The 14,628-nt window shown below is 41.4% G+C and overlaps 1 protein-coding gene across 3 annotated transcripts in view; it reads right to left on the bottom strand.

Annotated features, from left to right (window-relative positions):
• Positions 1-14,628, bottom strand: part of HDAC8 (histone deacetylase 8) — a 260,842-nt gene that overhangs the window by 165,827 nt on the left and 80,387 nt on the right. For all 3 annotated transcript variants that reach the window (XM_062184562.1, XM_062184564.1, XM_062184563.1), the window contains exons 5-7: positions 12,510-12,622; positions 7,564-7,641; positions 6,853-6,961 (exon numbers count right to left, since the gene is read on the bottom strand). In XM_062184562.1, coding sequence (XP_062040546.1) covers positions 6,853-6,961; positions 7,564-7,641; positions 12,510-12,622 — 300 coding nt within the window. The remainder of the gene's footprint in view (positions 1-6,852; positions 6,962-7,563; positions 7,642-12,509; positions 12,623-14,628) is intronic.

Genomic DNA, 14,628 nt, shown 5'->3' with positions numbered 1-14,628 from the left:
AGGAAGTCGGGATTTTCTTCAATGAAAATGAAGGGAAAAGAGGATTTGTAGAATCTTCATGTTTCTAAACTTTAATTAGGAGTTTAAAACCTAAGAAGCAAATTTTGGCAATATTTATTCTTGTTTTCCATCCATAAAATTACAATTAAATCTTCAGGATTAAGGGATTCTTTTTGGCAATAATCTAGGTTGTACTTTCATAAACACACACAATGGATTGAGTATATTATAGATCACTGAGTTCATTTGCATACAGCTAAATGGATTCTCTTTTTTAAGGGGTTTTCTGCAATCCCCTGAGATAAATTTCCCAAGAAGTCTTGGGGATGGTTTTTTTTTTTCTTTGTTTGCAACAATTAAATTTCATGCTTCCATGTGACACTTTGGGGACAATGGTTAAGAGGCTGACAGATGTGGATTCAGACTCTGGCTTCCCCACTTATGAGCTGTTTGACCTTAAAAAAGCCAGTATTTTCTCCAGTTTTCTCACTGTAAAGTGAAGATGATAATGTCTACTTTGTAGGTTATAATGATCAAATGAAGCAATGTAAAATTACAGTGTAATTTCTGGCATGGAGAAGTGCCCCTTAGAAGCTAAACTCCAAGGTGCAGGAGTCTCATTTGTCTTGCTTACTACCACCAGTGCCTAGTACAGTGCCTGTCATAAAGTAGATACTCAATACATTTTTGCTGAATGAGTAAAATGGCTTGATTATATTTAAAGGTATGCATTTAATCTGAATAGGAACCAATGGCATATGTTAAGCACAGTACCAGGCACATGATAAACTATGCACTTGGGTGGTTTTTCCTCCACCCTCTTTCTTCTTGTTAGTTAATACTTTTAAAACCCCACAAAGTGACTTAAGGTGCTCAATTCTTCTGCAGCAATGTCAGAGTGGCCTCAGAGAGGTGAATCTTGGCCCCACACCCACAGGAACTGATCCTATGCTTCAAATATCACTGACTTGTAGGAGGGGGCTTCAGAAAGTTCATGAAAATTTTGTATTACCGCTTAATTCCATTTTCCATGAACTTTTTAAAATCTCGGCCGGCGCCTCGGCTCATTTGGCTAATCCTCCGCCTGTGGCGCCGGCACCCCGGGTTCTAGTCCCAGTTGGGGCGCCGGATTCTGTCCCGGTTGCTCCTCTTCCAGGCCAGCTCTCTGTTGTGGCCCAGGAAGGCAGTGGAGGATGGCCCAAGTCCTTGGGCCCTGCACCCACGTGGGAGACCAGGAGAAGCACTTGGCTCCTGGCTTCAGATCGGTGCAGTGCATCGGCCGTAGCAGCCAACGGAAGGAAGACCTTTCTCTCTGTCTCTCTCTCACTATCTAACTCTGCCTGTCAAAAAAAAAAATTAAAATCTCATATTACAGGGATAGGTGGTGTCAGACTCTAAGGAAAATTTTCCTGCAAAAAAACATTTTGTATGGATACTATATTAAGCATTATCTATGTGCTTTTTCCCTCCTCTTTTTTTTTTTTTTTTGATGTGAGATGAGCTCAATATAGATGGACAAAAAGATTCTAGCCAGGAATAAAAACTTAGGCTTTAATAAGCTATTCCTTAATGAACCTGCTGTTGTCCTAATCAACAAGTTCTTTCTGGGTAGGTGACTCTGGCTAGCCAATTAATAGAACAAATGATGAGAAAAGCAGCTGACACACGATAAAATAATTCTTGAAAATATAAAAGTAATATTTTGCTAATGAAGGAAGTAAAAATATGAAGTTGTTTTATTTTTATTTCTGGGGTCTCTGATGGAATTTTTCTTTAGGTCAATGGACTCACAGGGAAAAAAAGGTTTCTTTAAATTTTGAGCTGTACAATATAAACCACAGGACTTAAGTACACAGGCCAAGGACCAAGTACAGGTAGATTGTTATTTTAACAACTACCATTATGAACTGTAGTTTACTAGAATAAAGTTATTTCTCTGGTTGAATTGATAGCTCTTACTAGTGAAGTTTTGCATATGTGCATATAAAGACTGAATGAGGACTTCAGTTTAACAGAATCTCCCAAATGCTCTTCATTGAGAAGTCTGTTAACGATGTGTCTTCCTTCTGGTGAAATATTTATCTAGTGTCTGTATTTAATTATCTTATAAAGTTGAATAGTTGAATATTCTTAATAAAATGTGAGCTTTTTCAAAACATTACACTGTCAATTTCAGTATATGTATCCATACATATTATAAGCCTCAGAAATATTGTTTTCTTATAATATTCAGTAATAATCAGATATTTAGTAAAGAATATGTTTTGGCTGCTAGGGCTATAAAATGATAGGCAGGATACAAACTACAAAATGTAACTGCTACTCTGCATTTCTTCATTTAAACTCCATGTGTATCTCGGCAGTTCACAGTGGCAGGCAGCATGGATTGTCCTACAAGATTAGAGATTTTAGGGTGGAGCCCTACTATTTATCAAAACCTCTCTTGGACCAACAGTAAGGAGGTACTTTTTATGGTGCTGTATCACAATCCTTAACTATAAATGCTCCCAATGTCATCAATACAGTGTTCCAGGGAATAGATAAAACATTGCATTCAAATATAATTAGAAAATAAACAGGTTAAACATAGGCAGAGCAATAAATGGGCACTTCAGAAAGTTAGTGGAAAAATAGAATTAAAACACAAAATTTATTATGGTATAACAAATTTGAAATTCATGCATAGTTTTTTTCATAATATCCATTTTCCATGACTTTTTTGAAAACACCTGGTGTCTTCTTTTTCTGATGACAAAACTTGGAAACAAACCCTCCCTTTGGCAGAATAGCTTCCTTCTACCACCAAACTTTATAGGTAGGTGGGGGAGGGGGACATGGAGGTGGGTCGGTGCTTCTACAACTAACTCAAGAATATATCTCTATGATCTCTAAGCAATAAGCTTCCATTTGAAGGGGAAGTGTGGCTACAGGAGCAATGTTGATGTTTCTTTGTGCTATTACAACAGGGTTCTACTTGTAATACTGAATCTAGTAGCTGCCACTGAAATTATGGAATGCTTGTGGGAATAGTGACCCTCGCCATTAGTATTGAATGACCTAAGGAGATCTAACTACAAAAATATCATTCACATAAAATGGAACCCAAGGTCTTTTGGTGTTAGAATATGTTAATGTAAAGATTTCATATCCACTCTATTATAAAAAGAAACTCAGTCAATTTTTCTTATAAAGAGGGTGAGGTATGTCCAACTTTAAGATAAACTGTGTGTGGCTAATGGGGGGGTGAACCAGTGGATGGAAGACCTCTCTCTCTCTCTCTCTCTCTCTCTCTCTCTCTCTCTCTCTCTCTCTCTATCTCTGCCTCTCCTTCTCTCTCTGTGTAACTCTTTCAAGTAAATAAATAAATCTTTTTTTAAAAAAGATAAAACTGTCAAGTTCTTTCCTGAAAAGCTGGCAAAGTAAAAAAGGCTCTAGCAAAGGGAAGAAAAATCCTCCTTATTTAAATAAAAAAAGGAAAGGAGAAAGGGAGGGAGGAAGGGAAGAAAAGGAAAGAAAGAGGAAAGAAGGAAGGAAAGGGGGAAGGAAGGAGGAAAAAAGAAAAAATAGTGAAAGTGAATTCCACATTGAGGGAACAAACTAGAAATCGGGTGCAAACAAAAATGAGAGCATCTTGTGAGTCAGCACAAAGAGGTCCTTTATATATCACAAGGAGTGAGCCAGAGAACTAGTTGGATCACCGAATAAAATGGATGAAAGGAGACAGTAGATATACTGAACGATGTTTGAAGAAGAGGAAGCCCGTTCTATGTCTAATGTATCTTTGAGGGATGCACATGAGTCAGAGGTAACAATGAGACCTGGGTTCCAAGCCACACACCAGAAGCAGTCAAAAGCATAATGAGTGGGGCTGAGGGACACAGTAGCAGGGCTGACCTTCTGCAAAACTGTGTAGTTATTGAAGATTGTTTTTTGTTTGTTTCTTTTTTTTTTGTATCCCTTTTCCTCTCCTGCCCCATTTGAATACTCAGGGAGCTCACGCTCTAACCCTTTCTAAATGTACTATCAAGAAAGGCTCGTGGGGGGTGATGAGCAGAGTTAGTTGTGCCAAAATTTCATTTTAATGTTTATTTCTAATTGTAGAATACAAGTATTCTTCCTTTTAAAAGAACTTCAGGTGGTAGTCTAATAGATGGGAGAAATGCATGGACCAGGAAGCCTTCCTGGCACCCTTGGAATCAGAGGTTCCTTCACATAATGCCCTGACCAGATCTGACTTCTAAGGAAATCAAATGAAAAACTTATTGTACCTCTAATGAAAACCTGGAACCTGTTACTCTGGATGATCACTGTGTGGATTGCTGGTGTGACTCCACAGGCAAAGGGGGCCCTGGGAACTATAAACTGATGAAGGTCTGGTTCTTTAGTAGGCAAGCTGGAATAATCTTTAATAAATGCTAGCCTCCTGTACGCAAAAGCCATCAATCTACCAGGGTGCTGGTGGCAAAATGGTTTCTAGTAAAGGGAAATCTTGTGTAATCTACAGATCTTTCCCTTGGGGCTAAACTTACTTTTTAAATACTCCTAATTAAGGCTGATACCAAGACTGTTTTTAAACATGAATTATCATGGGATTTAAAACTTTTTGTTATGTAGGAGGAAGTGGTTTACTGCAAGGAGCAGGGCAGAGACAATATAAGGGAGAAAAAGACATTTTTTTCTGAATGAAGAAGGTTAAGTAGCAGACTTCTTTGGGGGTGGGCATTGGGAAATCTTCAAGACTGCAGATAATATTCAGCTTTGCCAGGCAGTGAAATACCAAGCTGGTGGAGGATAAAGGCAGTTCTCAGGAGGCTTTATGATTGGCAGATGAGCTTCGATAGGGACACATGGAAGGTGATCCATTTGGGGAGGGCCAGATATTACAAACTAGACTCACAGAAGGATGGGTGCTGACCTTTCAATGAAAACCCAGGAAAGAGCTCTAGGAAACCCAATGGACAGTACACTGAAGAGAACAAGCTCGTTTCCTGCTATAACAACAACAACAAAAAAGCAACAAAATGTTGGGTACTGTCAAGAAGGAGATTAGAAGACAAACAAGGCCGGTGCCGCGGCTCACTTGGCTAATCCTCCGCCTGCGGCGCCGGCACCCCAGGTTCTAGTCTTGGTCGGGGCGCTGGATTCTGTCCCGGTTGCTCCTCTTCCAGTCCAGTTCTCTGCTGTGGCCTGGGAGTGCAGTGGAGGATGGCCCAAGTGCTTGGGCCCTGCACCAGCATGGGAGACCAGGAGGAAGCACCTGGCTCCTGGCTTCAGATCGGCGCAGTGTGCCAGCCATAGTGGCCATTTGGGGGGTGAACCAACGGAAGGAAGACCTTTCTCTCTGTCTCTCTCTCTCACTATCTAACTCTGCCTGTCAAAAAAAAAAAAAAGAAGACAAACAAAACAATTCTTTTACCTAGAACCACAAGGCATCTTCACTGGTAAAGTTACATAAGCAGCTCTGATCTGCACATCTCAAGGACAGAACAGAGCCTAAGGGGAACAAAGAAGGGCAATTAAACCATCAAATGGCAGGTTCAAAAAAAAGGCCTTTTCAGTCTGAAAATACAGAGGTGGCCAGGGGATATGATCAAAATCATGAAGAGGCTAGTGCTGCTGAGTGACTAAATGATGACTTGGCCCGCCAAATCTCTTGAGCTAAGAGGCACCTTTGAAGCATAAAGTTTTTACTTTTTAATAGTTCTACATTGTTTATACAACTGCCAGTGACAATAGCCAGTGCATGCAGACTCCTTTGGGAAGTCTCTGTTTTCCACCAGAGATTGGGAGAAATGTGAGGCAAGCTGAGGGGAGTGGGGAGGGATTGAGAGAATGTCAATACCTACTGCTTACCCTCAGTAGTGCTGACTGGCTGCTAGTCAGAATTACTGTCTCTGATACCACTGTCAGCAGTGAATTTCTTTTTTTTTCCTTTTTTTTAATTTTTATTTTTGACAGGCAGAGTGGACAGTGAGAGAGAGAGACAGAGAGAAAGGTCTTCCTTTTGCCATTGGTTCACCCTCTAATGGCCGCTGCGGCCAGTGCATCACACTGATCCGAAGCCAGGAGCCAGGTGCTTCTCCTGGTCTCCCATGCGGGTGCAGGGCCCAAGGACTTGGGCCATCCTCCACTGCCTTCCCAGGCCATAGCAGAGAGCTGGCCTGGAAGAGGAGCAACCGGGACAGAATCCGGCGCCCCAACCAGGACTAGAACCCGGGGTGCCGGCGCCGCAGGCGGAGGATTAGCCTATTGAGCCACGGGGCTGGCCAGCAGTGAATTTCTACTCCCATTCTGCAGGACTTTTCAACTCCAGTGATCTACATATTGACACCAAACTGTCTGCCTACAAGTGTTTGTCATTTGATTCTTAACCATAGAATAAATGAACAGGTTTCTGACTCCAATTTTAACATAGTGGATAGAACACAAGAACATATGATAAAGAATTATAGTCAGCTCTCTAATATTCACACCAGTGGAGGGAACAGAGGTCTCCATAAATGGAAAACTGAAAGGTACCCTGCCAGGCTAACAAATTACACACACACATTTCATTGGCGGAGAGACTATCAGATATGGAATTTACCAGGACAGTCTAATGGTTCTGCTCTTGAGATGCCCTTAACCAGTACTAGGTAGTAGGTAAGATCGAACCTGCAGCACGGTTCTCCCCAGCAGAGAATGGCTACATGATAAAATACACATAATGAACAGTGTGGAAAAGCTGTCTGGGTATATAGTGGTTTTCTTTTCCAAATTGCTCTTTAAAAACAAGGATTCTGTGAGACTAGGGACAACCTAATCCTACAGAAATGTAATCTACTTGCTACTGCCTCAGAGTTGCTGCCATACCTTTCACAGATGTGGTAATATTTCTCATCCTGTATGCCATCCTGAATGGGCACATTTACACTGTAGTACCGTCCCCTCCCCAGGCCAACATCACACATATCACCTGTTCCTGTAAAAGAGAGGAGCACAGTCATCAGGTATTAAGAACATGAGACCTAGACAGCTTAAAGGATTCTCTGATAGGAATTCAGAAGGCAAAAAAGGTCAATTAAGAGAATAATGCTGAATTAATGATGGTTTCTAAGGAAATGAGATTAAGAAACATAATATGGACAGGTAAGTATGACCCACAATGTTGGGGAAGTAGGAAAACCATAAAGAAAGTGGAAAACCTTAGTTTCCATCTTACTGGGTCAAATAAAAATAAGAGATGAACTCCTTTGTTTGGCTTTTCATGCTTCTAAGGTTGACATAATATTAATATATCATTGTAAATTATCAGGATGTTAGGAGTTGCATGTGCTATTTGATGGTATGGTGAGTGTAAGTGATCTGTCTGTTGACAGTCCATACAAATCATCTGGAAAAAGAAACAGTGTTGTCATTCTTTGTGTTATTGTCACTGGAGGTGATTTGTGTAAAATTTTTGCTTAGGTTAGCACCAATAGGGTATTAACAGCAGGGAAGTATTCAAATACAACATGTAAGAAATGTATAGAGAAATTGCAGTATTATTTATGAAACATAACATGGAGCACACAGGTAACTTGCCTGGGAAAAATCCTGGGGAGAATTTGTGCAGTGACACAGTCATGACTTTGGAGGTGAAACTGAAGGCATCTTCCACACCTAGCAGAGAAACAAATGTCAGCCAAATGACTCCATATATGGAGCTCATGCTTTTAATACCTGAAAATCTAGAAAGCAACCATGGGAAGAAGGGGAGATAAGAAGGCAACAATAACAAAGGGAACAAGCCAAGGAATAAAAGTAACATAAACCTCTGGTCTATGACCTCTGTAATTACAGGATGACGTAGGACTTTGGCCCTGAGTGAATTTTGACAATACCTCTTCAGATTCATGGTAAGCTGTAATTGAACTTCCCCTTTCTAAGCACTGGCCTGTCTGGGGCCTCTTTGACAACTTGTTCTAAAAGGTGGGGAATGGTAAGAGCTCAGAATCAAGGCATTATTAACAGAACTGAATAGAGGAAAATGGCACTATCTTCGACGTTTTATGTCTTGTTTTGTTTTGTTTAAGTGGTTCCACATAACTTCTTGAGTTTTTTCAGAGAAGTACAATATGATAACCCTTTGAAAAATATGACCAATACAAGCATTAGGCATTGTATAGAGAAAATTTAATTATAAAGTATCTGTCACTAATACAGATTTGGTTATAAATGCAAGACACCCAAAGTCTCATGTGTTCTGAGTAATTTATGGTACAACTTTCTGGCTAAAACAGGGAAGGCTGAAAATAGTCATGGTCTTGTCCCTGACTAGCAGTTTTTTCAAAAAGATTTTATATATTTATTTATTTGAAAAGCAGAATGAGAGAGAGAGAGGAGACAGAGAGATCTTTCTTCCACTGGTTCACTCCCCAAATGGCTACAATGGCCAGGGCTGGGCCAGGCTGAAGCCAGGAGCAGGGAAATCCATCCAGGTCTCCCACATGGGTGCAGGGGCCCAAGCCCTTGGGCTGTCTTCCACTGCTTTCCCAAGCATATTAACAGGGAGCTGGATCTGAAGTGGAGCAGGCAGGCTGGTGCCCTTGGGATGGCAGCATCACAGGTGGCAGCTTAACATGCAGCACAATGCCTACCCCATTAGCAGCAGTTTTATGATGGAGATGTAAGGCCTAGAGAAAGGTGGGAGGGGGGAACTTTTCTAGAATGGGGTCTCCTTTTCATTTAAACAGGCTAAAAATGACTAGAAGCCTGAGAGATACAAGCTGGGATTTAAAATAATCCCCACAAGCCATTCATTCCTTCTACTGATAAACACACTGTCTACCGCCACCCCTTTCCTCTCAGAATCATATATGAACACAGTAGGATAAGCAGTTGGTAGAATGGAAGGACTATTAGCAAATTAAGGTACTATCCTCTTTCATACTTCAAACAAAGAAATTGTCTCTGTGTTTGCTTACTGTTTTCAGTCTTCATTACAGGCCAATGGAGACCTTAAAAAGATACTAACTCTATTTGTATATAACAGGTATGTTTGAATTTCCCAAGCCTTATGTTTTGCCCTAGGGAGGAGGCTAAAACCAGTTAAAGGCTGCAGGTACAAAGCATGAAGTAAACAAAATAAAGACAAAGTAAATGAAAATAGCATTTCAACTTAGAAACTGAAGCATAAACATGAAAATCCTGACGATTTATCCTAATCCAGAAATAGTACACCAGTGTACACTTCAACTATTCCTGTATGAGAGTTCCCATTTTCTCACACTTTGACTAGCATTGGCTATTATTCTTTTTAATCTTAGGCAGAAAGAATATTCTTGTTCTTATTTACATTTCTCTGAGTATAAGTGTGTTAGGCACATTATCATGTGTGTAATGGCCATTTGTATTTCTTATCATGGGAAATAACATTAGCATGGTTATAAAGCCATACTTAAAAGAGGAGGTAGGCAGATAAGTAGAGGATATGGACTTGGTGTGAGAGAGGAGAGTGCTTGGCTTGATGAAAGAAGGTGAAGTTAGGGTAAGAGTGGCTAGTGAAGCCACCACAGGATGCTAGCTATGGAATCGTGGGAGATTTAAAATAAACCAAATGTGTAAGAATTTGGGGGTGGGGCAGGGGTCACTGGAAGGGAGGTGCTGAAGAGGGGAAATAAAGTGAAATGAAACACACCATAAAAGTTGCCTAAAACAGGAAACTCTAAATGGTGTAGAAATAACACTGCAAATGGAAAGAAACGGTTTCGGGTGACAGTCTTATATGGTTCAATAGAGTTGATTCTATTCTTGAACTCTGATACTAATTGTCTGAATTTTATAGCCATTCATTCATTCAACAAATATTTTATTGAACCCCTACTATATGCATGGTACTTTTGGTTCATGGCATTCTATGAGACAGAAAGAAGTCTCACTGCTCTGAGAAACTTAAAGTTTCTATGGGAAGAGAAGATGCAGACATAATAAATAATTATGTAATATTATAAGACTATATAAGTACATCTCAAATCATGATATAAGCAATACACGACTTGAGAGGAGGAAGAGAACATGGGCTAGAGTGGTCAGGGCAAATGCACTGCTGTTGGAACTTGAGTGAATAGGCAAAACTTGGAGATGCGAAAGGAGGTGAGAAAGCAAAACTAGAAGAAAAGGAAGGCAAAGTTAGGGAGACGGGAATAGTTAGACATGTCATGAAGATAGAGATATACGTTTATTGAGTAGGGTAGCTAGGCAGCAAGTAATGAGATAGAAAAAAGAGGATAGGCTTGTTTGAGATAGGCCTAGAAAGGGTAAAAGGAGAGAAGAATTCACGTTGAAGACCACTGGTTTTTTTTTTAAGATTTATTTATTTGAAAGTCAGAGTTACCCAGAGAGAGAAGGAGAGGCAGAGAGAGAGAGAGGTCTTCCATCCACTGGTTCACTCCTCAATTGGCCGCAACGGCTGGAGCTGCGCAGATCCGAAGCCAGGAGCTAGGAGTTCCCTCCTAGTCTCCCATGTGGGTGCAGGGGCCCAAGGACCTGGGCCATCTTCTACTGCTTTTCCAGGCCACAGCAGAGAGCTGGATCGGAAGAGGAGCAGCTGGGACTAGAACCAGTGCCCATATGGGATGCCGGCGCTTCAGGTGGCGGCTTTACCTGTTACGGCACAGTGCCCGCCCCTCTTTTTCTTTTCTTTCTTTCTTTCTTTTTTTTTTTTTTTGAAGGGAAAGAGTTTATTGGGGAAAACCGGACAGACTGGAGGAAAGAGGCGAAGAAGGAAAAGAGGGAGAAGAAGAGCGTAAGAGAGAGTCAAGAGAGAGAGGGAGAGAGAGTGAAAGAGGGAGAGAGAGGGAAAGAGGGAGAGAGAAAGAGATAGAGAGCCACGTATTCAGGACCAGGTCCTGCTAAACCTTTGCTGGGGACTGGGCAAGGAAGTAGGAGCAGTGAATCCCATTAGGGTGGGTGTGGAGCTGACATCAGTGGTTGGGCCATGGAGTCACCTGGCTTCCAGCCATGGTGGTTGGGGCTAGAACCTAGGATGGTGAAGACCACTTGTTTTTCGAAGTATAGCCTGCAGAAAAACTGAGGTGTTTCTAAAATGTAGATCTACTGGTTCCATACCTGATCCACCAGATCTGAATATCTGGAGGGTGTGGCCCAGCAATGTTCATTTGAAAATAACTTTCTCAGGTCATCCTGATGCACATTCAAGTTTGAGACCATTGCTCTAGGCCAGAGATCAGCAAACTAGCTACATCTTAGGCTTTCCAAACTAATTAGAGTCTCTATGGCATATATGTATGTATGTATAAGATATAAGATTACACACACACACACACACACACATACACACACCCTTTTAGAAATAGAACCCTTTACAACCATTTAGAAATAGAAAGGCCATTCTTAGCTCGCTAGCTATAAAAAAATAAGCCATAAGTCAAATACCACCCCCTGTTTTAGGCAATAAAGAGCTTCTGAGCAAGATGTATTCAGAACTGGTAGAGTATTCAGAAATTTAGTGAAGACGGTTATCAAAGTTATATGTTGGCTGTTTTAACCATCCTGTCTTCTCTATGTTCCCTTTAATTTTATGTCACCATTTCATGGTAGTGTCCATGTAAGTGAAGCTCCCTGAGAGGGTTCTTCCCAAAATTTCTTTCTTCTTTTTCTGTTTTGGTAGCAGAACTAACCCTACCCTCAGAAAGATACTATTTTTTTTCCTTGGTTATGCCTTGATTATGTTACTTTGCCTTAAAAAACAAAAACTACAAACAGGGAAACAGCTATTACTGACTTAGACAAGGAGGAGAGATATCCTTAAGTAATAATTTACTGACTAAAAAAATAGAAATACTATGTATCACAGATAGGATTTCTTAAAGAAACAGAATGTGACAATAGTGAAGGGAGTTCTATGTTTTAGATGGAAAGTACATAGCAGGGTTAGATAAATTCTTTCAGTGGAGTCCACTACGAGGGGATTAATGGGTTAAGACAAAGTGTTGAGTGATTCTGTTTTGTAAAGTTAGGGAAAATGCCCTGGGTTTGTGTAGGATCAAATATTCTAGCAATACAGAGAAAGTGGCACAGATTCTAATTACTACATGAGTTGGTAGTCTATTGATTAAAAATTCAAAATGTTAGTTCTTCATATTCCCTTACTATCTTGGGAGAAGAATCAATGAGAAGAGACAAGACTGTCAGCTCTAACTACAAATTTCCCTTAGAACTGATGGAAATGACCTGGTGGAGCTTCCTGAGCTCAGGAAATATAGGTAAGAGTTCTACCTCTTAATATTCTCTACTGGAATGCTTTACTATAAGAGAAGAAGTGGGAAAATGGTAGGAGCTGGCTTGTGCAGCATGGCACAAATTGCATCAGTTAGAGGAATCTCTGTATTACCTACTTAAAGAATCTTCAATTAAGAAAATTTCAACTGCAATAGGCATTTCTCCTTGTACCAGTTGCCTAGAAGTAGCTTTACTTATCAAAACCGGCTGTCCCAGTAGTGAAGCATCTTTGAAACTGGAGGGCTTACCATCGCCATGGTGCAGATCCAAATCCACATAGAGAATACGGTCAAATTTCCGTCGCAATCGTAATATTCCCAGGACAGCATCATTGAGATAACAAAAACCAGATGCTTCATCTCTGCAAGAAAACAAGTTGCTACAGCCAACAGCCAGAAAGCAATCCAAAGGAGTATTTACAGCCAAGGAGCTAACCCTTGAGATCTAGTCTTTAAAATTCCCCATTCTTTTAAGAAAAATAAAAATCTACCTATAAAGATTTCATATTAAATGACTCAGAATGATCAACGAATGAAGTATTTTGGTAAAGTAAATATTCAGGTTGATCGGTAACATTTTCCATTCAATATCCCACATTTTCAAAGCATTAGAATATTTTAACTGTTTTGAGCAAGACAGAATCTTACTCTGATGATTTAGGAATCACTTCCAAAAATGGGTGGTACCTTGGGGTCATCATGACGAACACAGATTATCACTTGTAAAACTTTAAGAAAGCTAGACTCCAGAAAGGCCTTAACCACAATCTTGCTCAGCGCAGTCCAAAAGATGTTGGAGCCTGAATTCTCCGTCCTGACCCTGTGGCACAACCTAGAAGTTTTTTGTTTTTGTTTTCTTTCTTTCTTTCCTTTTTTTTTTTTTTTTTTTTGACAGGCAGAGTGGACAGTGAGAGAGAGAGACAGAGAGAATGGTCTTCCTTTGCCGTTGGTTCACCCTCCAATGGCCGCCACGGCTGGTGCGCTGCGGCCGGTGCACCGCGCTGATCCGAAGGCAGGAGCCAGGTGCTTCTCCTGGTCTCCCATGCGGGTGCAGAGCCCAAGCACTTGGGCCATCCTCCACTGCCTTCCCGGGCCATAGCAGAGAGCTGGCCTGGAAGAGAAGCAACCGGGACAGAATCCAGCGCCCCAACTGGGACTAGAACCCCGCCGCAGGCGGAGGATTAGCCAAGTGAGCTGTAGCGCCCCAACTGGGACTAGATCCCTGCCACAGGCGGAGGATTAGCCAAGTGAGCTGCAGCGCCCCAACTGGTACTAGAACCCCGCCGCAGGCGGAGGATTAGCCAAGTGAGCTGCAGTGCCGAGATCACTTTTTTTTATTTTTGACAGGCAGAGTGGACAGTGAGAGAGAGAGACAGAGAGAAAGGTCTTCCTTTTTGCCGTTGGTTCACCCTCCAATGGCCGCTGTGGCCGGTGCATTGCGCTGATCCGAAGGCAGGAGCCAGGTGCTTCTCCTGGTCTCCCATGCGGGTGCAGGGCCCAAGGACTTGGGCCATCCTCCACTGCCTTCCCGGGCCACAGCAGAGAGCTGGCCTGGAAGAGGGGCAACAGAGACAGAATCCGGTGCCCCGACTGGGACTAGAACCCGGAGTGCCAGCGCCGCAAGGCGGAGGATTAGCCTATTGAGCCGCAGCGCCGGCTGTTTTTGTTTTCAAATGAGTTTCCACACTTGTTACTCATAAAAACTGAGTATAGAATTTACAAATGCATAATCTCCAAGGCAGCATAATGTGGTTGCCTTTCTGTAAATGTAATTATTAGAGTGCAGAGTAAAGCAGCCTTTTCTTATTTTTTAAGATTATTTATTTGAAAGAGAGAGAGGGAGAGAGAGAGAAAGAGAGACAGAGAGAGAGAGAGAGTGAAAGAGTGAAAGAAAGAGATCTTCCATCATACTGGTTCATTCCCCAAATGGTTGCAACATCCAGGTTCAGGCCAGTTTGAAGCCAGGAGTAGGAACTCCATCCTGTTCTTCTACATGGGTGGCAGGGGCCCAAGCACTTGGGCCATCATCCACTGCCTTCCTAGTTGCATTAGCAAGAAGCTGGATCAGAAGCGGTGTAGCCATACTTGAAACTGGCGCTGTGGTATTGGATGCCAGCGTGGCAAGAAGTGGCTTAACTTGCTGTGTCACAATGCTAGTCCCTGAAGCAGCCTTTTCTATTTTCTTTCCTTCACAAAATTTGTTTTTATGGACTTCACTGGTGTCTGTAAACTTTTTTTTTGGTATTGGTGATACTGTGTCACTTTAACCTCTTGTCAACATTAACCCACTCTTATATTACATTTCCATTAAGCCTTGCTGATTAGATATAAAAACACATTCTTTTTCATCAAGAATGTTTTATAATTT

This window comes from Lepus europaeus, chromosome X (assembly GCF_033115175.1).
Source record: "Lepus europaeus isolate LE1 chromosome X, mLepTim1.pri, whole genome shotgun sequence".
NCBI lineage: Eukaryota > Metazoa > Chordata > Mammalia > Lagomorpha > Leporidae > Lepus > Lepus europaeus.
The sequence above is the reverse complement of the archived record's forward strand: the minus strand, read 5'-3'. Positions and strand labels throughout refer to the sequence as shown.